General features: G+C 34.5%; 3 protein-coding genes across 3 annotated transcripts; 1 reads left to right on the top strand and 2 right to left on the bottom strand.

Annotated features, from left to right (window-relative positions):
• Positions 1 to 32: 32 nt before the first annotated feature.
• Positions 33 to 3,352, bottom strand: LOC106366688 (probable LRR receptor-like serine/threonine-protein kinase At3g47570). The gene is made up of 2 exons (XM_048740629.1): positions 622 to 3,352; positions 33 to 526 (listed from the first exon to the last, which is right to left on the bottom strand). Exons 1-2 carry the CDS (start codon positions 3,350 to 3,352, stop codon positions 165 to 167), a joined length of 3,093 nt encoding a protein of 1,030 aa, XP_048596586.1. The 3' UTR covers positions 33 to 164.
• A 14,142-nt stretch (positions 3,353 to 17,494) lies between these two features.
• LOC125578062 lies at positions 17,495 to 20,124 on the top strand. Its single transcript, XM_048740348.1, has 9 exons — positions 17,495 to 17,644; positions 17,721 to 17,988; positions 18,477 to 18,567; positions 18,642 to 18,766; positions 19,051 to 19,160; positions 19,238 to 19,290; positions 19,432 to 19,582; positions 19,676 to 19,855; positions 19,933 to 20,124. Exons 1-9 carry the CDS (start codon positions 17,495 to 17,497, stop codon positions 20,122 to 20,124), a joined length of 1,320 nt encoding a protein of 439 aa, XP_048596305.1.
• A 2,401-nt stretch (positions 20,125 to 22,525) lies between these two features.
• LOC106364364 (FT-interacting protein 3-like) lies at positions 22,526 to 25,416 on the bottom strand. The gene has a single exon (XM_022691763.2). It carries the CDS (start codon positions 25,357 to 25,359, stop codon positions 23,077 to 23,079), a length of 2,283 nt encoding a protein of 760 aa, XP_022547484.1. The 5' UTR covers positions 25,360 to 25,416; the 3' UTR covers positions 22,526 to 23,076.
• Positions 25,417 to 26,857: the final 1,441 nt, after the last annotated feature.

Below are 26,857 nucleotides of genomic sequence, written 5' to 3'. Positions count from 1 at the left end.
AAATGCAAGAAATTTAAAAAAAAAAAAAACTTGTCAAACAACATTCGTCCACTGTCAGCAAATTACACAGCAAGATAGCATACATTCAAAACCTTCAAGCATAATATGCATAAGACAATTATATCAAATAAGTCTTCAAGTTTGTGGAGGGAAGGACAAACACCTCAACGCCCAGCTCTTCTTCTGGATCTGAAGAAACTCTCTCTGATTGAGATCAATTCTTTTACAGCCTCACTCATTGCCAACCGGCTCATTGGAGATTCTTCACAACACCTCAGTCCCACCTCAAAAACCAGTGTCAAGCACTTGGCTGCAGGGAAGCCGATTCTAAGGCCGCTGTGAAGAATAAATTCATCTGCAACTTCCAATACTCGCTCTGGCAATGCAGATTTGACATAGCTACATAGGGTAAAGTTTTCTCCGAACACCTCATTGGTTGGTCGTTTCCCACTGAACATTTCCAGAACAAGAATCCCAAAGCTATACACATCTCCGTGTGTTGATATCTGCCCTCCTAGTCCATATTCTGTACCATAATTCATATAATCAAAAATAATAGCAATCAAGGAATTTATAATATTTTTTAATAATTAAAACATTACAGACATGGAATAGTTTTACCTGGTGCAGCATAGCCGATGGTTCCTCTGACTCCAGCAGAGCTGAGTTGATTGAGAAAGTATTCCTGGTCCAATTTAAGGAGGATCCGAGCTAGACCAAAGTCACTAACATGCGCAGTTAGATCATTGTCTAGAAGGACGTTGCTTGGCTTAAGATCACAATGAACTATAGCTTCATGACAATGAACATGAAGATAATCCAGAACAGAAGCAACATCTATCGCTATGCGAAGCCTTTCAAGAAGTGTCAAATTTCTTGATGGCCTATGAATCTCTTCCACTTCTTCCGGATGCAACCACATATCCAAGCTTCCATTTGGCATGAACTCATAGATCAGAGCTCTGAATTGATTTCCTTGGTAATCAATACTTGAACAAGCTGTCAACAGTTTCACAAGATTACGATGCCTTACGTCTTTCAAGGATTCACATTCTGCCATAAAGCTCTTCATTGCTCCACGTCGCTGCATGTTTAAAACTTTCACTGCAACAACCTTGTTTTGTGCTGGAAGCAATGCTTTAAACACTGCACCAAAGCTGCCTGACCCAATCAAACTACTTGAAGAGAAACCATCTGTTGCGTTTCGAAGATCTCCATAGCTTATTTGTTCAAGGAAAATCCCAAAGGTGGACGGAGTTGCTGCATTTGTTTTGTTCTTCTTTCTGTTTTTGAACCAACAAAGAGAAACTGAAGCTATGAACAATATTATAAATATAGATCCACCTATGCATACTCCAATCACAACTTTTTTTGAAAGAGATGAGTGTTTCGCCCTTTTCTCAAGTTCTTGTGATAAGCATGAACTTAGTTTCAATTCCAAGACGCCTCCACATAGGTTTTTGTTTCCAAATACTGAAACAATAGTAGCATTCTTGAACTTTCCTTCTGTTGGCACTTTTCCCTCAAAGTTGTTAATAGATAGATTGAGATGCTCCAACGAGTTAAAGTTTGCCAAATATCTTGGTATACTTCCGGAGAGATTATTGTTGGAGAAATCAACCTCTTTAACACCCACCAACCCACTTATGTCTGGAATGGTTCCATCAAAAGAATTCACTTGCAGATAAAGTTGTTCCATCAAGAGACACTTCCCCAAAGTCTGTGGCAGTTCCCCTGATAATTTATTATATGCAACAGACAGTGTACCAAGATGTTCAAGGCTTCCAACATCTTTTGGTAAAGAGCCAGTCAAATAATTGTTTGACATGGTTAGAAAAACAAGAGGTGAAATTTGCATAATCTCTCGAGGTATAGTTCCAGTCAACGTGTTATGATCCATCCTTAAACGAAGCATATAGCTACAATTCCCAAGACTCGGAGGAATGGTTCCTTCAAAACTATTCTTGTCCAAATAAAGTTTTTCTAACCGGGTGATATTTCCTATAGAAAAGGGTATCTCTCCAGACATTCTATTTGAAGAGACACTTAATAGGCCTAGATTTGAAAGTTTCCCAAGAGAGGCTGGGAGTCTTCCTGACAGTAGATTATTTGCCAACAAAAGTGTTTGTAAGTTGATTATATTACCAATGTCATGCGGAATGCTTCCAGAGATGAGATTCCACCCAAGGCTTAATTCCGTAACATATATGGAGATATTGGCAATAGAGGTAGGCAAGATACCCCCAAGCACATTTTCTGACACAGTTAAGACATCTAGTTGCGTGCAGTTGGTTAAAGCACCAAGAAAATCAAGATCTCCAGCTGAGTAGCTTCCCAAAGAATTATTATTAAGTTCTAAGGTTTGCAAATATTGTACGTTTCCAAAGCTGGAAGGAATACTTCCTGTGAGACTATTAAATTCCATTCCCAACATTTGAAGGTTTGAGATATTGGGAAGTGTTGTTGGAATGAGTCCCGTGAGATGATTACTTCCCACATACAACTCTCGAATGTTTGGTAGTAAATTACCAAAATCAGGCCTTAAGCTCCCAGAGAAACCATTACCAAAGATGTTGAAAGACTCAAGTAATGACAAATTGTAAATTCCAGGAGGAAAAACACCAGAAAAGTGGTTCATAGATAAATCAAGATACAGTACTTGGGTCAATCGAGATATATCATTAGGGATTCCTCCTTTGATATAGTTACTTCCAAAGCTAAGATACTTGAGGGATGTCAAGTTTCCTAGAGATGCAGGGATCTTTCCTTTTAGGTTGTTTTTACCAAGTTCTAAATAAGCAAGTTTGGTCAGTGAACCTAGCTCTGAAGGAACATCTTGTGTAAAAGAATTTGAAAATAATTCAAACTCGAACAATCTAGAGCAGTTATAAAGACTTGTTGGAATCCCTCCTTCCAGAAAATTTAACGACATAAGCAAGTGTTGAATTCTAAACAAGTTTCCCACTTCTTGAGGGATGGTTCCACCAAAAGAGTTATTTTCAAGATTAAGTGATGTGAGAAACGAAAGATTACCAATAGATGGTGATATCGTCCCACCCAATTGCAGCCCTCCCAGGTCCAAACCAGTAACCCTTTTGTGTTTCCGGCCACATTTAACCCCTGTCCAGTTGCAGAGAGGGGATGAATTGTTCCATGAGGACAAGACAGATCTTCTTCCTTCAGATACTTTAGACTTGAACTCGAGCAGTGCTTGCTTATCAGTTTCATCATTAAACTTGTATGCTTCAACTAACATTAGCGCAGTGAAAGAAAGTAAAAGAAAGAGTCTCATGCTTCTCATATTTTGCAGAGAAGGAATACCAAGAGAAGAACAAATTACAAAATCAAACATGTTTTTGCCTTGTGCCTTTTTAACTTAACCTCGAAAAGGAAACTACAAAGACTTTTCAAAAGTCAAGTAGTCAATTAATTATCTAGAAGACAAAAAACATTTCTCTAGCCATAACATCATTTCGACGTGTATGATGGGTTTTCTTTTAGTTGCGTCAGATATCTGGTTTCCCTCTACGCACAAACTCACAGTCACATTTATCAGTAGTAATAATTTGTTATTGATCTATAAATCGGATAATCTAACTCTTTATGAATTGTGTGGCTTAAAAGTTCATTTTTCCATTTGTGGGTCTGTTAGATTTGGATTGAATTTTGGGAATTTTGATTGATTTGATGATTGAATGTGAATGTGATTTGTTAACAGATGGTATATTCCAATGGGAATTGCTAAAAATAATAACCTCACAGTGAGATCACCAAACAGAGCAACATTTAGAATGAAGTTTCTTTTGTCTAACATTTACATACAGTATATGGCTCAATAGTATGATTCTGTTCGGCCATTTTCAGTCGCAGCAGAGTATTGAAAGAACACAAAATATAAGAGAGAAGAACAAGAATAAAGCACATCAACAAGCATATCAAAATGCATGGCTTCCTTGTATAAATTACAAAATTATCTATTCTAGTAAATATGAGGTCAATTCTCTCAAATATAAATTTTTAAGTTTTTGTCACAAAAATAACTCTCGAGTAAGAAAATGACTAAAATAGTCTCTTTTTGTTTTGAAATTTTTAACATTTATTTTTTTATTTTAAAATTTAAAATCATATCCTCAAAAACTCAGCATTTAATTCTAAACTCTAAGTCGATATTAGTAAACCCTAAGATTCTTTTAATAAAACTTATTTTACTCATTTTCTTCGTTAAATGCTATTTCCGTGAAACTAAACTAAAAATGTCTATCGTAGAGAATTTTTCTAAATTATAATCCAAAAGATATTATCAATTTCAAACTCTAATCCTTTTTATCTTTTTCATTTTCTTCACCAAATTTAGAATCCACAAACTATTTAACATACTCAGCTTAAAATATTTCAGAAGCAACAACTTACATAACCCAACATCTACAGAGGTAAATAATTAACACAGGGGCGGATCTACAGTACCTGGAACGGGGCACGTGCCCCCTACTACTTTTTCAGTTTTATTTAGTTACCTTTGTTACTTTTGATCTTTGTGGAACAGTTGGTAAAACTGTCCCCTCTTACGTTGACTCATTACATGGTTCGAAGCCATTCGCGTTACTTTTTTTCCTTGGTTTTATTTTTATCTCTTAACTCTTAAGTGTATACAGTTAATGTTTTATCTGACACGTCTACTATTACAATGGGGGTGATTGGTTGGGTTTTATCTCCATACTTTAGCTTTATTTATTTTTAAATCACTAAATTTTACCAATCATGCTTTAGCTTTACTTTTAAAAATTAATGTCTACATCAAGTTTTTATTTAATTTTACCAATCATGCTTTAGCTTTATTTTTAAAGCTACAGCAAAAAAAATAAAGCAAAACTTTTTATTATGTATTTTAGGAAAAAATGCTACATCATATTTTTATAAGCTGTAGAATCTGTAAAATGTAAAAAAAGATATCTATAATATCAAATAAATTATATAATCATAATAAAAACTTTTATAAATATTTTAATTTTGAATTTGAGTGTTTTTTTAATTATTAAGATATTTAAATAATATAAATATTATTTACATATCACTTTTAAAATTACAACAAATTTTGATAATTTATAAACAAAAATATTAATATAAATTATTCTTTAGCTTTACTTTTAAAAATTAATGTCTACATCAAGTTTTTATTTAATTTTACCAATCATGCTTTATTTTTAAAGCTACAGCAAAAAAAATAAAGAAAAACTTTTTATTATGTATTTTAGGCAAAAATGCTACATCATATTTTTATAAGCTGTAGAATCTGTAAAATGTAAAAAAAGATATCTATAATATCAAATAAATTATATAATCATAATAAAAACTTTTATAAATATTTTAATTTTGAATTTGAGTGTTTTTTAATTATTAAGATATTTAAATAATATAAATATTATTTACAATCACTTTTAAAATTACAACAAATTTTGATAATTTATAAACAAAAATATTAATATAAATTATTTTAATTCATATAAAATAATAATTATATATATACAACACATATTTCATATATTTTATTTTAAAATATCTACGGCCTATAACTTACAGCTACAACAAATTTAACTACAGTAAAAGTCTCTGCAGAAAAAGTCTACAGTAACAACTTTACAGCTACAACCAATTTATCTACAGCTAAACATCTACAGTTAAATTTTTTAAGCCACAGTCGAACCAATCATCACCAATATCTTTCTTCGCAGCGATTATTTAGTGAGATTTTTCCTACTTTTGTTTTGCTGTTAATATTATTATTTTTGTGTTAGCATATATTTGTCTTTCTTTATATGTATTTTAATAGTACTTTCTTTGATAATATTTATTTCATTTTTATATTTCAACTTTTCGGCACATTTTAAGTCCATTCTTTTAATAATAGACATTAGCAATTGCTAATAGAAAAAAATCTAATTAGTCCATTAATTCGTTGTTATTTAATATTTTAGTGTTTAGTTCTTTATGATATGATTAATTGATTATAAACAAGTTCTGTAAGATATTGATATAATGTATATGTGTAAATTTGAAGACTACTTTTTATATTTTTTTGTCAACTAAGACCACTTTTTATATATATTCAAATTAATTTTAATTGTAACAGTATGCTATTGTGATTAGTTACATAGAAATTTTTCTATAAATGTTTTTTATAAATTCTGTTCTGAGTTGGACAAAATTAAATTTTATTATTTTCTTGCAGTTTTTAATTAATTATTAATGATTAATAGTTTACAATAATATTTTAAATATAATTTATTTACTTTATATGATTAATTTAATATTATTTAATATATGTATTAGTTATGTGCCCTCATCAAATATTTGGTCTGGATCCGCCACCGTTAACACTAGCTAGAATCCGTTGTACTCTTTGATAATCAAACATTTTTTAGTCAAAACGTGCATCGTGGGTTTAATTATTATGAAGAAATAAATCAGAGGGTAAGGCGTCAGTACGAATTGGGAACTATGTTACATGGAAACGAAAGCGGGTACGTGGAAGCGGAAGCGTAATGAAGCGCAGAAGCGAGATTTTTTAAAATATTAGGAAGCGGATACGTGTTGGAAGCGTATATCCATATATAAATATATATATATATGTAAATTTTTTTAAAAAAATTAGGACTAAATATTATATGATTTAAATTTGAAATAAAACATTTATTCATTTATAATAATTTTGAAATGATTTTATATTAAAACTGTAAAATACACATAAATTAAGTTTACAAAAAATATTATATTAATTATTTTTAATACTTCATAAATAATTGACACAATATGTTTCAATATGTGCTATATCTTTAATAAAAAATCTCAATGTATAAAGATAATTTATAGTATTATTTTTGATATTTGTATATTTATAACTCAATATTCATTACTATTAATTTTTTATTTTATATAAATTAAAACTATGGTTTTATATTTATTGATATACATTGTATTTTTTTTTAAACGGAAGCGTGATTCCAAAACGGAATCGTAAGCTTCCAACAGGTTTTTAAAGATAATATTTTAGAAACGTTTTGGAAGCGAGATTCCGCAAGCTTCCACAAGGTTCCGATTATGATTCCGGTTCCGAAGCGGGAAGCGGACCTCCGATGAAGCTTCCGTGCAACGTAGATTGGGAACATGCTTGGTGTTTTTCTCAATCAATGCTCTCGAAGACTATGGAAAAACTGCTATTTATTTTTCTTTTCCTTTTTTGACATTGATTGCCACTCCAATCAGGGTTTGTGATTCTCTATGAATTATTCTTGGGTTTACTTCTAGAAATATAATTTTGTTATTTTATATTCGATATCTTTAAAAAAAAAATAGAATATTGTCAAATTATATTATATTTTTAAAATAAAAAAATTAATCTACTAATAATAGCAATTTTAATTAATGTTGAAAATTTGTGTTGTTTCATAAAAAAAACTGAAATCTATTAGTTTTAAAATTGTATTTTCATTATAAAAAACTGTATATTTTCATAAAAACTAAATATTATTAATTTTAAAAATTGTGTCTTTTCATTATTATTATTTTTTTTAATTTTTAACAACTATTTTATTTAATTAAAATGTAAAGTTACAATAAAAATATAAAAATAATAGAATTACAATTAAATACAAAACTAAGATCATAAAACATTAAAACACAAAGATTAAGATCTGAAGAAGCTTTCTTCTGAACAATCTTCTCTCTCCTAATGTAACACCATCTGCTCTTTGTAGATTTCTTTGTTGTATAACATTGACCAGATTCCAAATAGGAACTATAAATATTTTTCTAGAAGAAATCCAATCTATTGATTCTCTCAAAAAAAATAGTAAAACAAACTGTCAATTTTCAACGATTATAAGAACATCGCCATAAAACAAAGAGATCAATCGTCACCTTGATGTTGTCGTGTCTTCCATGATGTGATCGGTGATTTTAGCGTTATACTTTGATACCAAATATATTGTATTAAAATATAAATTCTGGAAAATTCATTCTCGAACAACATCAAACTTCTTACTTCAGTGTCTAGAGCCTCTTCTCCATCGCAAATCCAGGCGGCTTTTCTGGTGGACGTTTTCTCCACAACAAATCGCTTGATTTGAAAGTCAATACAAATTGATTGGTCATCTTTTCATCTATCATGGCAATAAAATCCATGTGGGGAACTGCAACATCGTATTGAAAGGAAGAGAGACTATCCTTGAATCCCAATGTAAATAAAGTTCTTCTTCAGTAAAGAGAAGAATAAGAGACACATAATCATTGAAAGTCTGATCAAATTGATCATAACTATGGAGTGGGCAATCCAAAGAAGACACTGGCCTTTTGCATCGCCACAAAACTGATATGTCATCACTTTTTAAAGGAAAAAGGTAAGTCCGAATTGATTGAATTTAATGATATAAAAAACAAAACTGTGGTACGTTGCATCTTTTCACCGAATCGTCTCCATCTCAAAACAATACAACTCTTAGATGAAACATCCCTTATCAATCTATATATGTGTGTGTTTTTAAAGACTCATTTCTGTTATCGTTTTCCATCTCCTCTCTAATTATTTTTTTCACCCAAAATCTCAGAATTGATTTATTTGTTTGGCTCTCTAAAGCATGTTTACAATGAATTTTCACTGTTATTGTTCATCATAATCCCATATTTTTTTCTCAAAAACCACTATCAACGTCTTTTCCTTTGAACAAATTTGGGGTTTCCATCATTTAATTTTTTAAATATTTGCAACATCTATATTATTAAAACAGAAACATTGTGTTGGACCTAACATTTATTTTATAAGTTTTTAAATTAAATACATCTTCCTACTTTATAGTTAAATTACATTAAATCACTAATATTCATTTCTTTATACTACTATCAATGTTCCAAACAATATAGTCATTTCTTTATACTACTATCCATTTTCCCAAACAACACTATAATTAATCTTATGTCCAAACAATATAAAATATTAGAACTTATCTTTTTAATAACCAAATATTTAAATAAATCAAATAATTAAAAAATATTCAAAAATTTATAAAAAATGAAAATAAATAAAACTTAATTTTACAGGTTTAAATACTACAAAAACATTTCAATCAATGATAAATCAATTAAATTAACATATTATTTTATTTATATTTACTACATAACGGTTCTATCATTTATCTATTATTTTTTCTATCAAAACTTTGTAGAAATGTCATAATTTAATAAAATTGTAAAACAATAAACTTTAAAATTTGGATTAAAAGGTGAAAAATTATGAAACTATAGCAATTTAAATCAAATTGGATATGTTAAGATATCGGGCATCCATCGGTTCAATTGGTTAGTCTCAGATATAGTGATTTTTATAAATATAAATATTTTTAAAACCTAAATTGAATTATCAAATCATCGGATTAACCGATTTGACCGCGGATTTGGGTCAAATTTAAAAGCATTGATTTAAATGCAAAAAAATTCAAATAAACAAAATTCTTACAAATTAACAAAATATTTATTCATTATTAGTAAAAAATTTCATCATAAAATAATCTGCGCTTGCAAAGCGCGGATCATGATCTAGTATCTAATTTATATGTGTTGTTGTTCTTGCGATTTGTTAGAGTCTAAGATTAATGCTTTCCAAATTAAGATGTACAGAAAAAGGAGTTGTCTGTCATTCAGTAAATTTATTAAAGGAAAACCGGTCGGTGATTACAGTCATGAGTTGATCAAACAATGTGTTTCTCAATTGGAAAGTTTTATTCTGGTGGGAATTATCATCAATTTCTTTTCAATGGGGATGGATTAATTCCACTGGAATATTTAAATCTGCATTGGCGTCACATTTTAAACACAAGAATCCCCCATGTCAATATAATTGTTCACAAAAAAAATAAAATTGTTCACTCTTTTTTTTTGTCACGGAAAATTGTTCACTCAAGAACTGTAAATTTACATTGTTTTCTACTGCCTGATTTGGAGATGTGCGAACTACTGAGATTATAAAACTCATTAAAATATCTTTTTATTTATATATTATTTCTCGGAAACATATCCGATTGTTGGTTAGAGACAAGTAAATATGATGTAGAAGTCTAGAGTTTTAAATATATTCAATTCTTAACGAAAACTAAAGGCAAACACACATCTTACGATTTTTTTTACAACAAACATATCTTACAATTTTTTTCTTTATTCTAAGTTATTTACATCTATATATATTTTCGTTAATGACCATTTATTTATCAAAAGTAGCATCTTTTATCACTTGTGTCGTTTCATATATATAGGAAATTAACAGTTTAAATTTAAACTTTTTTCCAAGATATTTAGCGAACATAAGTAGTTGACTTTTATTAATCTTGTCTAGCATTCAATTAAATTTAAATAGCTATTTACTGGTTTACACATCTGTTAACTAGAAGTTTCAAGATCAAAACTATTATAGGTTGAAATTCTTAGGGTCCGAATGGTGACGGCGGATTTGATAATAAAAGTGGTACGAAATTAAAGTGAGGTACGGTACAACTGCGGTTTAAGCGGAATTAAAGTGCGGTACGGTACAACTGCGGTTTTATGTAAAAAGCGGTGGAAAATATTGTTTGATTGGTGACATGTATTTGCGGTATTGGATAATTATTTAATTTATAAAATAATAATAGTATAGAATATAAAATATAGTTAAGTATTATAAATAATATATCAATATGATAAATTTATTTTAAAATTAATTTTTCTTAAATATTTATATTTTAAAAGTGAAAACAAAATTATATTGGTTTAAAAGAAATTGTTAAAATGTATAAGGATGTGTTTTTTCATCCTAATATTTTTCATTTGTTAAAAAAAGTTATCAAAACGTCTAAAGATATCGCTGCAACTGTTGGTGACAATAATTTTAGCGAAGAACCAATGCAATCTTTGGTGATAAATCACTGCAACTGTTAGTGATTGTAGTATTTGGTAATAAACCATTGTAAATTCTAATGTTAATTATTGCAACTATTAACTAACTATTGCAATGTTTGATATCAACCATTGTAACTTTTAGTCATCTATATAAGTGATATACCATGGATTTTACCTACTTTCAGCCATGGTATATAAGTTTTTTAAGATATAATTATTATCTTTTGGAGTCTTTTTAGAGTATTTACAAGTTCAGGTACGTTCTGGAGATATATGGTGAGTTTGGAGTTTTTTGAGGTGCAGACCTGCACATACGTGTCATATGTTTATCTATGTATGGAGACCTTCCCACCGTTATATTGAGCCCGTCGTTAAACACAATATAGAGCTTTGCGTTAGCTTTCCAATTCCGCCAGTTTGAGGTCAGTCAGCATCCTGTAGCAGAAGTTATGCACGTTTTATTGAATATTGGTCAGTCTACCTCGCGAGAGGAAGTTGTCGAGGAGATGAATGACTGTCGATCGATGAAACAGCATTGGCATCGGTCGACGGTGATGCCAGAACGTGGGCCAATCATTATTTCGAGAGCGACTGAAGCCCATAAGCCACAGGAAATTACCAAAATACCCATGGACGAACATAAATCCTATTTATGTTATTTATAAGGCATTGTTGACGGTTACGCTACCTAACCTTTCTTTAATTCATAGTTCTTAGTTATGAAAGAAAGGAAGAACTCCTTCAGAGTCCTCCCGCAACTCCTTTGATTTTATTATTGCTTTTATCTATTCTATTATATCTATTCATCTATGATTTATGTGACAAACTTCATGTCTGAATAGAACCACCTGTTAGGTTTAAGGTTCAGATAGTCATGAGGAATTTGTCCAAAATATATAACTGCTAAGTTGTTAGAATATGAATCAATGGAATTGTTCTTAATGCATGTGTTCTAGTATAGCTAACTAGGACCTTGCCTATAGATATTAAGGCGTAAGCGGAAGCTTGGTTCTCTGTCTGAACTAATTTACACTGTGCTAGGATTGCTAGAAACAAGCGAAAGCTGATTTAGGAATCCTAGTAAACTTATCAAACCTGTTTACCTGTTCGCTAAAGCTTGCTAGAAGGGTCGTCGATCGACGACTCGGTAGTTGTATCGATCGACAGTCTGAAAGATGTATCGATCGACAGCTCGTTGATAGTGTCGATTGACACTTTCTCAAGATCAATATGCTAGAGTTGAGATCTTAAATCTAGTAATAGATAATCTAAACATGCGAGAGTTGATAGATTATTGCTTAGTTTGAGTTCTAGAATATCCAATCTTAGTCTCTATACTACTATAATCCTGATTGCCTGAATAGAAACCCTAAGCCTAGCAAATCATCCTTCCATCAAACCACAAATCAATCAATCGAGCAATTAACTTGCTCACAAAATTTGCAACTTTACATTTAATCATTAAATCAACCTAGCTTAATCAATCTGATTAGATTTATTTGGTTCTCTAGCTCCATGTGGATTCAATTCCTAAGTACTACAACTCGACCTCTTATTTCAGAGAGTATAAATTACTCTTTAGGGTAATTTGAGTGATATCAAATTTGGCGCCGTTGCCGAGAAGCTTTGATCGCCATTAGATCTTGTTTAGTTTGATTTAGTCTAAGTTTTACTACTGTTAAAAAAACATTAAATTTTTTTTTTTTCAGGTACATACATCTTAGCTAAATGACTATAACAAAGCGTTGAATGGGAGACAACCCACTATTAAGTAATTTCATTCAGTTTATGTTAGATTGTTACTGTTTTTTGTTTTTATTTTTATTTTTATGCAGGTCAAAAAATAAAAATGAACAGTAACGACGGTACTGTAGCAGCGCCGAGCGACATTGTAACAAGAAAATCGAGCGACACTGTAGCAAGAAAATCGAACGACACTGTAGCAAGATCATCGACCGACACTTTAACAGAAAATCAGGAGTTACTGTAGTTGCGATACTGTAGCAGGGCTACTGTAGCAGTCACTGTTCATCGAAAAAAAATTGAATTCGTTTTATTAGTTATCTATTACTAACTTTTAGTGTTTTAGTTATGTTAGGTAAAAAGAAAAGTTCCAAGGAAGAAGAGATTGCACGAGGATCGACGATGGCTGTGCATCATCGATCGACAGAGATCACTAGAATCGATCGATCGCCACTTAACTGTGTCGATCGACAGAGCTTCAAGAGTATTGGTCGCCACTTAACTGTGTTGGTCGGCACTCACATCAAAGTTAGGTATACCGTTTTTCCTTGTTAAATATTGTTCTTATAATTTATTTCCCCACCAATCTTAGATTGCATAACATTAGAGATAATGTTGTTTAATTTTAGGAGAGGTTCAACTAATATTGTGTTTTAATTAGATATATTAGAAAAAAAACAGATCCGAGTAGACGATTCCTCATCACATCGACCGATGAGATCAGCTCAATATCGATCGACAACACTTGAGATCTAACGATCGATTGTGTCTTCATTGTGTCGAATGATTGCTCTAGCCATCAGCCGATGAGACCATCTCGCTATCAGTCGACATCACTTCATCAACAACGATCGATTGTCACTTCATTATGTCGATCGACATTGAGCAGGTCATCGTTCTTACTTGTTAAATTATGTACTTATGATTATTTCTTACCATTACTCCGACTAGATATACACTGGGGACAGTGTAATTTAAGTTTGGGGGTATGTTTTATTATATTAGTGTGTTCATGAATCTTATCAAAATGTTTTCAAAAGAGTTTTATTGAGTCAAGAAGGGGATAATGAACTTATTAGATTTTTGCTTGTTATTTAACCACTCTTTCGCACCATTCTAGATTTACTGATTGCAGATAGTACTAAAGATACTAAAGTTGATTAACCTTTCAACTATTCACACTTGCTGAGATTGTTTGAAGGAACCAAAGCTGACCTCCAACACTAAACCTGACACAACTGCTTGTCTTGGGGCTTGGTATACATGAGATCAAATTCTTCAAACAATTCTAGAAGGTAAAAGCTTCGTGTAGATTTATCACATTTTCTCTCTCTATTTCGACCCTAGATTTATAGGTAGGAATATTTATTTTCAAAAAAAAAAACAAAGAAAGAAAAAAAAATATATATATATATATATATATGTGTTAGTTAGGTGGGATCCGAACAAGACTTGGTGGCTACAACCATTAAGGCTTGCTTCATAAGGATTTCAACAAAAAGAATTCGAACGGGACTTGATGACGGTAATCATCAAGGTTTGATTCACATGAATTCTTGGATATAGGTCAAAAAGAAGTAAATACGACTTGGTGGCAACCACCATTAAAGATTGATTCATGGAAGTCTGTCCAATCTTGGTCAATGATCCTGCAATAGAAGCAGACTTTGACTAAAGAGAGAAATTAGTAGAGAAAAAAGATAGGAACTAACTTTTACCTGCAGATCCAGATACTTGTTTGAAAATCCTCGCATCATGTGATCGATGCTCCCAAGGTAAAGCCTGCATTTTTATTTATGTTAAGAAATAAGGTTGGTATAGGAGAATGTCAGACATGATTTGCTAAGTTGTTGGCTAGGTGAATTTGGTTGTTAAACTAGGATATAGTATAATGTGCTTTTGTGATTAAGACTTCTTAGATGTGGATTGTAATGTTGCAGAGGTTATGATTCTAAGTTTTAAATCATGTGAGTCCCTGCTGTTTTCAAACCTCTTTCAGAGAGACTACCCGTCTGTTTTACTTGAAGACAAACAAAAGGGTAAGTCTGGGGGAGTTGATATACCATGGATTTTATCCACTTTCAGTCATGTATAAGTGTTTTAAGATATAATTATTATGTTTTGGAGTCTTTTTAGAGTATTTACAGGTCCAGGTACGTTTTGGAGAAATATGGTGATTTGGGAGCCTTTTGAGGTGCAGAACTGCACAAACGCGTCATATGTTTATCTATGTATGGAGACCTTTCCACCGTTATATTGAGCCCATCGTTTAACACAAGATAGATCTTTGCGTTAGCTTTCCATTTCCGCCAGTTTGAGGTCAATCAGCATAATGTAGCAGAAGTTATGCACGTTTTATTGAATATTGGCCAGTATGCCTCGCAAAAGGAAGCTGTCGAGGAGATGAATGATTGTCGATCGATGAAACATAATTGGCGTCGGTCGACGATGATGCCAGAACGTGGGCCAATCATTATTTCGAGACCGACTGAAGCCCAGAAGCCACACAAAGTTACCAAAATACCCATGGACGAACATAAACCCTATTTATGTTATTTATAAGCCATTGTTGACGGCTACGCTGTCTAAGCTTTCTTTAGCTCATAGTTCTTAGTAACGAGAGAAAGGAGGAACTCTTTCAGAGTCCTCCTGGAACTCCTTTGGTTTTATCATTGCTTTTATCTATTCTATTATATCTATTCATCTATGATTTATGTGACAAACTTCATGTCTGAATAGATCCACCTGTTAGGTTTAGGGTTCAGATAGTCATGAGGGATTAGCCCAAAATATAGAACTGCTAAGTTGTTAGAAGATGGATTTCGCAAGCATGTGTTTTGAAGAGGTTTATGGACATGAAAACTTGGAAGGTATAGAAATGTATGATTCTTTGATCAGTGTGTTGCGCAGCATGTTCAAGGAGTACATTGACATATATGGGAAGAGTCAAGAAGAGCAATCTGATCACTCTAAAAAGTCCAAGGCTCAAGCCTTTCGGTGTGCTGAAACGGAGTCATCGCTTAGTATAGATTTGGTTGAAGATGATTTCGGTTATAAGAGGATTGACCGAAGGTATAAGCATAAGTTGAATGAAGGAGTGAAAGACAAGCGAGATGAGCTTGAAATTTATTTGAAAGAAGATGTTGAGAATCCAAACTTGATGGTTGGTGTATAGTATGATGTTCTATCATATTGGAAGAGAAACTGTACCAAGTTTCCGATTTTTGACTAATGGCAAAAGATGTCTTGGCCATTGCAAGTCTCCTCTGTAGCATCCCAGAGTGCTTTTAGTACAGGTGGAAGGATTCTTGAGCCATCTCAGAGCTGCCTTACTTACTTCATGACCGAGGTGTTGATGTGTATCGAGCAATAGCTAAAACAAGACATTCGATGTGATTCAATAGTGCTTACTAATGCACAAGTCCTTGAGGATATTAAAGAGCAAGAAAAGATTGAGAGAGGTATGTTTGTTTATTTTTTGTTTCATAAATATGTTTCTTTATATGATCTATTTCTTACTTGCTTTTGTGTTTGCATCAGAATTAACTGGTTCAGTTGGTCCGCTATAAGTGTAAAGTAAAACCTCTAGTCTTTGCTTTATGTTCTTGTCTTAGCAATCGGTTATGCTATTGGTCTATGGCTCGAGTTGATGTCATTTTGTTTCGCAGGAGTAGAAGATGGTCAAATGCTCACTTGGTTGTGGTCGTGCTCTCACAAGAAGCTTTAATCTATGTTTTGTTCTTAAAATTTGGTGTTTTTATGTTGTTATGAAACTTGTAGTCTTATTTTTCTGGTGTGTTTGAACGATGGATGTTGTTTTTTTATTTGGGATTGAACTAAGGAATGTTTTTTTCGGTTTTATTGAACTATGAATTGTTGTTTTCGGATTTATTAAACTATGGAGTGTTGTTTTGCTATTTTATTGAGATTTTCATTTCAGTTTGAGTATTATGTTTCATATATTTTGTTTCATAAATTTGAATTTTACTTCAGTATAACCCGAACCGAACCAAAAAATCTGAAACCGATTAATATTTGATTACTTTATGGATTTTACAATGCAATACAATATTTAACCAAGCCTGAAGTGATATTATCCCAAACTGGCCCGTTTTAAATAAATTTTAGAATGGGACCTTTGAGCCGAAAACCCAAAAAACCTGACCCGAACCGGAACCGGTATCCGAACGTCCATGCCTAACTCCTCCTGCATATTTCTGAAAAAAAAAATCAAATCGAAGTGAAAACCTTTAGGCAAACAATATTTAAAGAAATAGAAATAGAAATAAAATTCCTTTAAATATACAAAATGGTATTTTTTTTATTTTGAAAAGTGAAAATAGAGAAAGGTTGAAGCGAATCTATATATATAAAGGGGAGTTTTCTCTCACCTCCTTGCACCACATCAGTATGGAGGGAAGAGCTTTTGCCGACACGTGTCGCTCAGCCAGTGCCCCGCTTCGTGTTTTTTTTTTTTGTGTTTTAATGAGAACTGGGCTTTTGGTTATTTCAATTGTTTTGGCCCGTGCTTTTTGGCCCGTTATACCCAAAGGCGTTTAGGGTTCATCGGCTTCTTCTTCCAGGAGCGACTTCTTCGATGTAACACGCGAAACCAAACCGTCGCTCCGATCTCCGTAACGCCTCCCACTCCATAAATCCTTTCTTTACTTTGAGTTTTCCTCAATTAATCCACTCCGCCCATGTTAATCAAACAACTCTTCTTTTTCCATCTTAACTGGTTCGAGCTTCTCCTATAAATGTCTTTCATTTCTTCGATGATGAGTACAACCCAAACAATTTACAGAAGCGATTATTTCCATAGCAAGCAATTCCGATGGCGTCTACGTACACGCTACTTGCCGACCTGAGAGCCAGGCGATGCTCTAACACCGCGGAGGTCCGTCTGTTGAGATTTTGGGAGGCAAGAAACATCAACAAAGGCGGGGAGCTTATGAGCGTTGATATGTTGCTCCTCGATGAAAACGTAAACACAATTGTCTTATACTAAGCCTCTAACAATGTTCAATTTTTATCGAGTTTTGGTTTTTTTATCCTCTCAGTCAACGCTGGTGCACGGATCTGTTTCGGCACTTCGCCAGCTCAGGTTCAGACAACGTCTCACCGAAGGCTCTGTCTACAATCTAAGCGGATTCGACGTGGCCTGGAACAGCCCCAAATTTCGATTATCTGATGGGCCTGTCTCAATTTGTTTCAATGAAGAAACAGCTTTTGAGAAAACGAGTGTAAGGAACATACCTACCGAACACTTCCGCTTCCGGTCATACGACCAGATACTGGAGCTAGCAAATACCGGCAAACAACTCCCGGGTATTTTTTAAAATAACATACTGGCGATTAATTACCTATAGAGCACGCTTACATAGCTAGGCAACATCTTTGCTTGCATAGCTAGGCAACATCTTAGCTTTTTACCAGAGGATAAATCTTATATAAGATTCTGTTTTATTATATGATGATATGTCGTTTAGAGTTAACATGCATACATGTCTAAAGTTATATAACTCGTATTAATTTATGTTATACTCGCTTGGTAATAACTAGATGAGACGCTATTTTGAACTATCATAAGTTTTGTGTTCGAGTAAACTACAAATCAAATTTTATGAAAGGTTCCCAATTTGTTCATGACCGGTAGTTCATTCAACTTATTTGTTATTATCTTATTTTTTTGTAATCTGAAGCTTTGTGGATTCTAATCGTTAGATGCTAGGGAAAATGATTCGGTTTATTGTATTGCATTTCATAAGTTTTGTGAAAGATGTTGCTTTAACGTGATCCTAATTGCTAAATCTTAGATGTAATGGGAGAGCTTTGTGCAATTAGGAGCACAATAACCGACCGGATACCTGGAGCACAGCGTGTTATGCTTACCTTGCGTCTCGAAAGGTGGGGTCGTTCCTCTAAGCTCCATTTTGTACAACTTTGAAATTGTCTGACTTTGTAACAACGATTGTGTGCAGGGATTCAACCATCCGTGTTAGTCTGTTTGATTCTTTGGCACTTGCCTTCCATAGCAAGCTCGACTGTTACGGGAGAGAGCCAAGAATTGTTATCGCCACTGGCATCAATCCTAAGATGGTTGCAGGTAAGAGATATTAGAATCCAAACATATAGTTAACATATCCATTTGTCCGGTTCACGGTAAATTAAGTAACTCCCTTACTGTTTTTGCAGGAAAATTATATCTCAATGGCACTTCTGCCACACGTCTTTAATTTGATTCTGAGTCTGTTGTCGGAAAAGCTGAGTTTGACCGGCGAGTTCTCAAACTCTATTTCGATAGCCACTTTGTCTATTTTAGATTTATTCATTGACGGTCCATTGTGTGGTGAGCGGCATTTAAATACTAATCTCCTTGCAGCTTGCCAGGTGGTGGGACAGATCAGTCAGCGTCTTCATCAAAAGTAGTTCAGGCACAGAAGACTGAGCCCATACACGTTTGTGAGCTTAACCAATTTGTTGTCACTGCTGAACCTCAGGTAAATTCTGATATATATAGATTAAGTACCCTACCAAGAACGTACTTCAGACTTGTATGTTTGTCTTATCTTGACAGATCATTGAGTTCCTCTGCACGGCTAAGGTGACTGAGATTCAGATAAGTGAGGGGTGGTGTTATATTGGCTGTTCGAATTGTTCAAAAAAAAAAACTCACTTGAGAGGAGACTTCATTCACGCGTCTCCCATGCAATGAAACCAATGCCGTGGCTGAACTCCGGTAAGTATTTTTAGATCTGTGGTTCTGTGTAGCTGGAGCAGAACCGAATCTTCAATCCACTGCGGTAGGTACCGTGTGATAGTCTCTCTTTCTGATGGCACTGGCACAGCGGCTTTCCTTGGGTTTGATACAGAAGTCGCTAAACTGACTCATGTTCTAGCTTCTGAGGCTGCACAAATCGTGGTAGAGCCAATACTTGGATCTATCTCCGTGTTCTGTAGTTGGTGCAATCAGAGTGAAGAAATTTAACATACAATATATTTTCAATGCTTTCAGGGTGTAGGTGCTACTGCTCAGGTCGATGTTGATCTGCCTTGCTCACTCGCTGATATTGTGGGAAATACCTATACTTTCCAGCTCAAGTTGAAGTACTTCAATTTTTTTGCAAACCACCAAACTTTTACCATTTCTCGCATATTCCCTGCGCAGGAGCTTGCGCCCATTCCAACTTTAGAGGTGAGTGTTGCTAGCTTTCTTATTGTGAGTTTGATGATTAGAAATATCTGATTACATGCTTTAAGTGTTGCAAACAGGAAGGTGCAGATGTTACCGAGCCAGCGCTTCTTCAGAATGTTGCAGCAGCACCAGAAGGTATAGCTGCAATCACGTCCAGCGTTGCAGCGCCTTCCCCCGAGGCTGATGGTACTTTTTCCCAGCGTGAGGAACTAGCTGCGGAGGAAGCTGATCTGGCAGGGAATGCCAGTAAGAAAGCACGTGTGGAATGAGTAACGCACTGGCGCCCAAACAACCACGATTAGTCTAAATAGTTTTCTGTTTCCTGCATCTTTCACCTACGCTATGTTGTTTTTTTAAATTTTCCCCTAAAAACCTATTAGATCGTGGTTGTTGTTATTTCTATTATCAATGCAAAACCTTTCTTTATGCTTATTTCCAATTGATAAATATAGTATTAATTATAATACAACTAAAAACAATATATAGATTAGAGACGAGAGCAAGTTCCACGTCTTCTCTTTTTTTATGGGCAACAAGTTGCCTGTCCTTTTACAACACGAGAGTCGCAATATGTTTCGCTTGGGTTCCAAGTGATCTCTTAAAGAATACAATAGCACTTAACTGCTTTTATTTGTGTTGTAAACTAAAGTGGTATTAAACCATTAAATCATACATGTTTTCTGGTTATATATGCCGTCATCATGCTTAAAACTATTACCACAATATTAAAATTACGGATGCTTTGTGTATCACATATTCACATCTAAGAGAACAAATATTTTTGGTCGTATAGTCAGAAAGAAAACACAAAATCATAAAATCAAATTGGAATGTCTAATTTACCAAACTTCCATTCAAGCTCAGGGGTAGATCAGAGCACACATTCTCTTCCCAACAGACGGTCAAGGAACCGCAAACGCTTTCGTTGAACTATACTTCGACGGTCATCTCATGATGATGAGCAATCTAAACGCTTTCTCCTTTTGAGTTTCTTCTTCAACATCTCAGATCCATCTCGACTTCACTATCTCACTCTTGAAGCTCAGGCTTATAGTCACAACAGACCTACTTATGGCCGTTCCTTCCGTAGCAAGGTATCTCTCCCAGTTACCTCTTTTGTTCCTCATTCTAATGATGTTGTTCTTCACTTCCCCCATGGAGAACCGTGGGATTTCCTCTCCTGTAAGAGGCGAGATTGGTTTGAAAGTTTACATACCCAACGAAGCATCTTTGAAATCCTATGCTGCTGCACCCACTCACCCAGATAACCTAGATCCGGCACAACCAACAAGTACATATTAACCTCAGCTTTATGGTTTACATATCCTTTTTGAAGATAGCTAACAGCTATAGTGATTGTTTACTCTGAATATGTTAGCTTTTTTTGGATTCTAAACCGTGAAAAAACCTAGCAAAATTGGTATGGTTTAGCAAAACTCGGCTCTTTTTGTATTATTCTTTGATTACAAAAATTGAAAACAAAATTTACAACCCACATTTCATCTTTAGGATTTTTAGTCTTTATAATTTACATATTTATTAGTTTTATTTAGTTTAGAAGAAAACGACTTCATCCGCAAAAGAGCAAAAAACATAACATAACATCCCAACTAATACTATGAATATCTCTTACAAATAAACACAACATGAAAATAATACAATTTCTAGATTAAAACGAAACTATAACATGTAAAAAAAGTCAATACAACGCAAACAAATAAAGCTAATATCCTTATAAAGTGCCCAACCAAAACTTCAATTACTCAATAATATATTATACTTACTAACCCTTTTCTTTCTGTTACCATGCAATCTCCGCTGATCAAACAATAACTTTCAATCCAAGCTCCAACAGGTCCAATAATAACTTACAAACCAAGCTTCGACAAATTACGATATTCATCTTTTGCCTCGACAATTACAAAAGAGTCAAATATATTACTATCACCAACCAATACAAAATGAATCAACAAATACTTAACAACTTATTAGACGACTAAACACTAAAGGTACGAATCCGGCGCGTAGCGCCGGAATACCCCTAGTTTAACTCTAAAATAGAGTTTAAGAATAAATAGGAATAACTGGAGAAGCTCTTACATGTAAGTGTTGTGTAACACGGAGTCATTATTTTCCAACGAACATGCTTTATCAACATGACAACATGCATGAAACCACACAAACCACTGAAATGGAATTATGAAAGCCAATAAATTCCAAATAAAACACACAGAGGAAGCAGAACATTAATCGTTTCTCTAAAGAACATAACAACACAACATTTGATAAAATCACACATAACCAATCCTCTGTTCTGAGAATTGTTCGAATCAGACTCATAAATAGATCACTGAAGCTCGGAAGAATAGGTTCTATCAGACTGAACTCCATTGTGAACTCTTGTAGAGTTGAAATATTAAAGATGTTCAATTGCTCAAAGACCAAAGTAAGGAAAAATTGTAACTGGCAGGAGGAAAAACACCAGAAAAATGGTTCGTTGACAAATCAAATTATAATACTTGAGAGTTGAGTCAGTCGAGCTACGACGTTAGAAACTTTTCCTCCTATACAAAAACAACAACAACAATCTAGAGCAGTTTGACAATGGCTGTAATAGAAAATTGAAGCTAATATCAAGTTTTTAATTCTGAACAAGTTTTCCATCTCGTGGGGGATGATACCACAAAAACAAGTTATATGTGAGAGATGAGAAACGAAAGAGATTATATAAGTCCTTTTACACTTAGTTTTTGTGTTCTTCACTGACAATATCAGATCACGAAGCTGATTAACAACAATGGGAGACTAAGGAAGATCAAAACTTTATGGAGCACAAAGAGTAGAAGACAAAACAAATTTTATTTAAGGATGATGATGATCCTGAAGGGATCTTTTTCTTTGTTTACCTTCGGTTTTTGACAAAATTGTCTTGACTGACTTTGAAAATCATGCATCCATTCAGAAACGCCAGTCACAACTTGGAACGCTAGCTGATATCTGAGCGACTCTAGTTTGCACAAACATTTGCAAGGTGATATTAACAACAACAAAAATCCTACGTATTCGAATGACACAAATATCAAAGGTCTACAGAATTAAAAAAAGAAAAGTAAACAATTTCAAAGAAATCACTATAACCAAAATTATAAAATGATGAATATCAATGAAACGTCTCAAAATTAAAAGAAATCAAAGCATAATAAAAATGAAACAAAAAAAGATCACAACATACTATCAGCTCTTGAAGGCAATCTCCTAAAGAAGTTTTGAGGAACCGAAGGAATATCAAAAATCCTGAGCCTAGGGTGTCTCATGACGTAGAAGGCAAGCAAAGTCATCAGCAGTTTCATGGAGATTAAGAAGATCACTCCACAAGCAACCAAACAAAACATCGAAAACAGAAACGTTGCCCTAGGATCTCTCCAGCTCAACAGATTCTTAACTCTCTCTCCCTGAGTAGCCAAGTCTCCTAAAACCATCATCATCCTCCCTGCGATTCCTCTTAACCTATCATACCTTTTCTTCACCAAATCTGCAGATTTCCCACTCGGGAACCCATCAAACTCCTCGTCTAGCTCATCAGGTAAAGCCGAATCCGCTTTAGACAGCTTTATATCCATGTGAGGAGGATGCCTCGGTCTCAACCGATACCGATAAAACCCAATCACAAAGCAGTACAGCAGCAGAGAGGTGACACAATACTTAGGGAGAAACACAATGAACAAGAAGATAAAATGTGCAAGAATCGTTGTTACCGGACTCTTCCATTTGCAAACCGAATCAAACCAAACCCAAGCATCAAGAAACGCAGTGAAGAATGTCACAAGACGTTCGAAATTCGCTCTTCCTCTTCTGATACTCCAAATGTTGGATCCGAAATCAAGCATATACTCAACCACATCTCTCCCTAGCGGCGGCTCGGTCCGGCCTAGGTTCATACAAAGTATATGAGTTGCTTGATGCCTAAGACTGTCTAGCTGGTAGATTGACAATGGAGTTAAGTAGTGCATCATAGGCAGCAACGGCTCTGAGTATTTCTGAAGCATATCGATCGTTGAAGTACATGAGAATCGAACCGCGAGCTGAATTTCACCCATTTTCTTCACACCGTCTGGTTTCAAAACAATGAGTGGATACGAATGCGTGTAGATCCGTTCCGTTTCGAGCGTGGACAAACGTATCCGTATCTTACCGATTCTTGAATCTCTAGGACCATTCGTGTTTCCTGGTACTAATAGATGCATGTTGTCGAAAACCCCAATGGTGATAACGGTGTAAGGATCATAAACCTCCCAAGTATACTGCTCGTTCCATTTCGGGCTAAAAGTATCGACAATCGTCCTCGTTCTCACCCACTTCTGCCCGTACTTGGCCACACAATACGCATCAGTGGTTCCTCGGCCCTCACGTGACTTCATAGGCATCAAACCAGACGCACTGATGACACCAAGCTCCAACACACCGATCGCTGGAGTCCATAAAATTTTCGCAGAAGCTCTATAATCGCTGCTATACTGAATAGACTCGTCAAGAACATGGTAACCTCCGTCCAACGAAACCCGCAAATGAATCCTCCCCGCGAATCCCTGTACCACTGAGTCCACGACGCGTTCCAAGTTGTACCACATAGCCGGCACAGTATCCGGCATTACCCTTCTCTCAACTTGAGATAACTTTATCTCACATTTCCCTAAACACTCTTCGTTTTGACCTAACTTGCATTCCAAGCTAAGTATCAAGCTGTCTTCAAAAGGCTCAACCGCAACAAACATCATATCCTCGTTCCAAACCGGACTCAAGGTTCGTGTCTGAGACACCCGACTCCTCACGACAATGTTCCCTAAAAACCCTTTCACTAAAATCTCCGGATTGGTTCTGTTTCCTTGTAACGGAACCAAATCTTGAGCCTCGATGATGTTCACACGCAGATACCAAAGCCTCGGAGATAGATAAACTTTAGACCGTGCGATCACTGCGTTGTCTCCATTCACGGTAACGCAATCTGAATGCCAAGCTTCAGGGAACACTTCATCAGCTTGTGTCCCCATCCAAACAGACAGCATAACCTCTCCTCCGAACCTGTTCCCGTTGATGTCTTCTAATCTATACCACTGAGGAGCCAATGGACTGTCCGGAGGGACACGCGTCGGAATCTCAGCAACTTCGAACTTGCACTTACCAATAATCACTTCTTCGTTGGCCTTCACAGCAACGTCCAAGACGTTTCCTTGGAGACGATCCTTGTTAAAGGCGAAGACTTCGTGGAACTCAGGGTTAGGGTTAGGGTTTGTGTTGTTCTTCGTTCTTCCTTTGTAGCTTCCGATGGTGACTTCGATGAATGAGTCGTTGGAAGGTAAGGCTCGAGCCTTGACGACTCGGATGTAGAGAAATGTCATTCGCTCCACGAGGTCGAACGATGACGTTTGCATTTCGCCGCCGGGAGTTGATCTTCCACCGCCGATTTTCGGACATGTCTCTTTAAGTGAGAAGTCGTTTTCTGCCATTGTTGTTGTTTTTCTGAAGTTTTATGTTCTTTGAGAGAGAGAAAATAGATTATACGTTTGAAGAGAGATTTTCTTGTTGTAGATATTCAAAAGACACGAGCATTTTACCTTCTAAGTTTATAACATTTATTTCCTTATTAGATGAAATGAATTAAATGGCTTTACTAATCGTTTTAAATGCGTAAGATTCTATGCAAATCATTTGTGAGAAAATTTCGGATTTTATTTTGAAAAGACGTTACCAGACATTGATCTCATATCAGGAGATTTCATTTTTTTTTAAATAGTTAGTAAGAAGATAATAATTCAAACTTCAACGTATTGCTAGACCATAATTAAAAATAATATACGTTTTTGTCGGCAAATATTTTCCACTGTGATTTTGGGTAGGAAACAAAAACAATCTCTGGTCTTTTGGATATATAAATTTTACATCCATCTAGGAACAGGTGAAGTTTGAATTTAGTTTGGGTTTGATTCCTTTACGTGCTAGGTCACAGTTTGGGTTTTACTTTTGAGAATCGTTAAATACCCAAAAATTTTAGATGATTTGTCGAATGATCTAAAATCTATACTATACTAAAAGGGGAATATGAAGCCCTATTAGCTATGCCACGTCATTTAATTAAATCAACCAATGAGAAATTTTTATTCTGCCATGTCATCCATGCTTTAGTCTAAATGGATATTTGTGGGCTGATAATAAATCTAAGTGGCCCATATCAAGTCCACATTTCTTCTAACCTTAAAGATCGAACGTCACATTATCCCTTATCGTTTCGTGTAAATCGACGTTATCACCACTTTTGAAGTTTTGTCTCTTGCCGTTTAAGCACTTCTGATCCGTTACAAATCCATGGCTTCACCACCTTCTCCAATTATCGTCCTCATTTACTACTTTCTTCAACTTAAAAAAACACATATAAAAACCTCCTCACCTTCTCCCCTCTTCCATCTACCGAGAAAGTAGCAATATAAATCCAAAAAATACCTTCTCAATCTACTCATACTGTGAAGAAGAGAGGCCTCTATCCCAAACTCAACATCGATTCTACAGAACTATCAATTATCACGAGGTTATCAACCGCTTTCCTGATTGTTTTGATTTTTGTGAACCAAAAACAATCTCATCTGATTTTAGGGTTGTGAAACAAAGATTGATTGGAATTAATATTTTCTGAATCAATTTTGATTGTGCTTTCTTTTAAGGGAAATATAGTAGAATAAAGGATGAGACTCAGTGTTGCAAAGCGTCCTGGAGCTGAGATAACATTCTCATTTTGACAATTAGAGAGAGAAAGACAAGCGATAGAGAGAATGAGGCTGAGCTTTTGTTTCTGGATTTTGGTTTCTGGTCAGAGAAGCATACGCAAAAGAAGCACCCATTGTTTTTGTTCAGGTCATTCTTGCTCTTAAATATTTCTCAGATTTTGTTTTCTCAGAAGGTGGTATCTCTGCTATGTTTCCATTTACATTGACATCACTTGCCTTAAGTATT

Source organism: Brassica napus, chromosome A9, assembly GCF_020379485.1.
Source record: "Brassica napus cultivar Da-Ae chromosome A9, Da-Ae, whole genome shotgun sequence".
Lineage (NCBI taxonomy): Eukaryota > Viridiplantae > Streptophyta > Magnoliopsida > Brassicales > Brassicaceae > Brassica > Brassica napus.
Note: the sequence above shows the minus strand (reverse complement) of the source record. Positions and strands in the feature narration are given on the sequence as shown.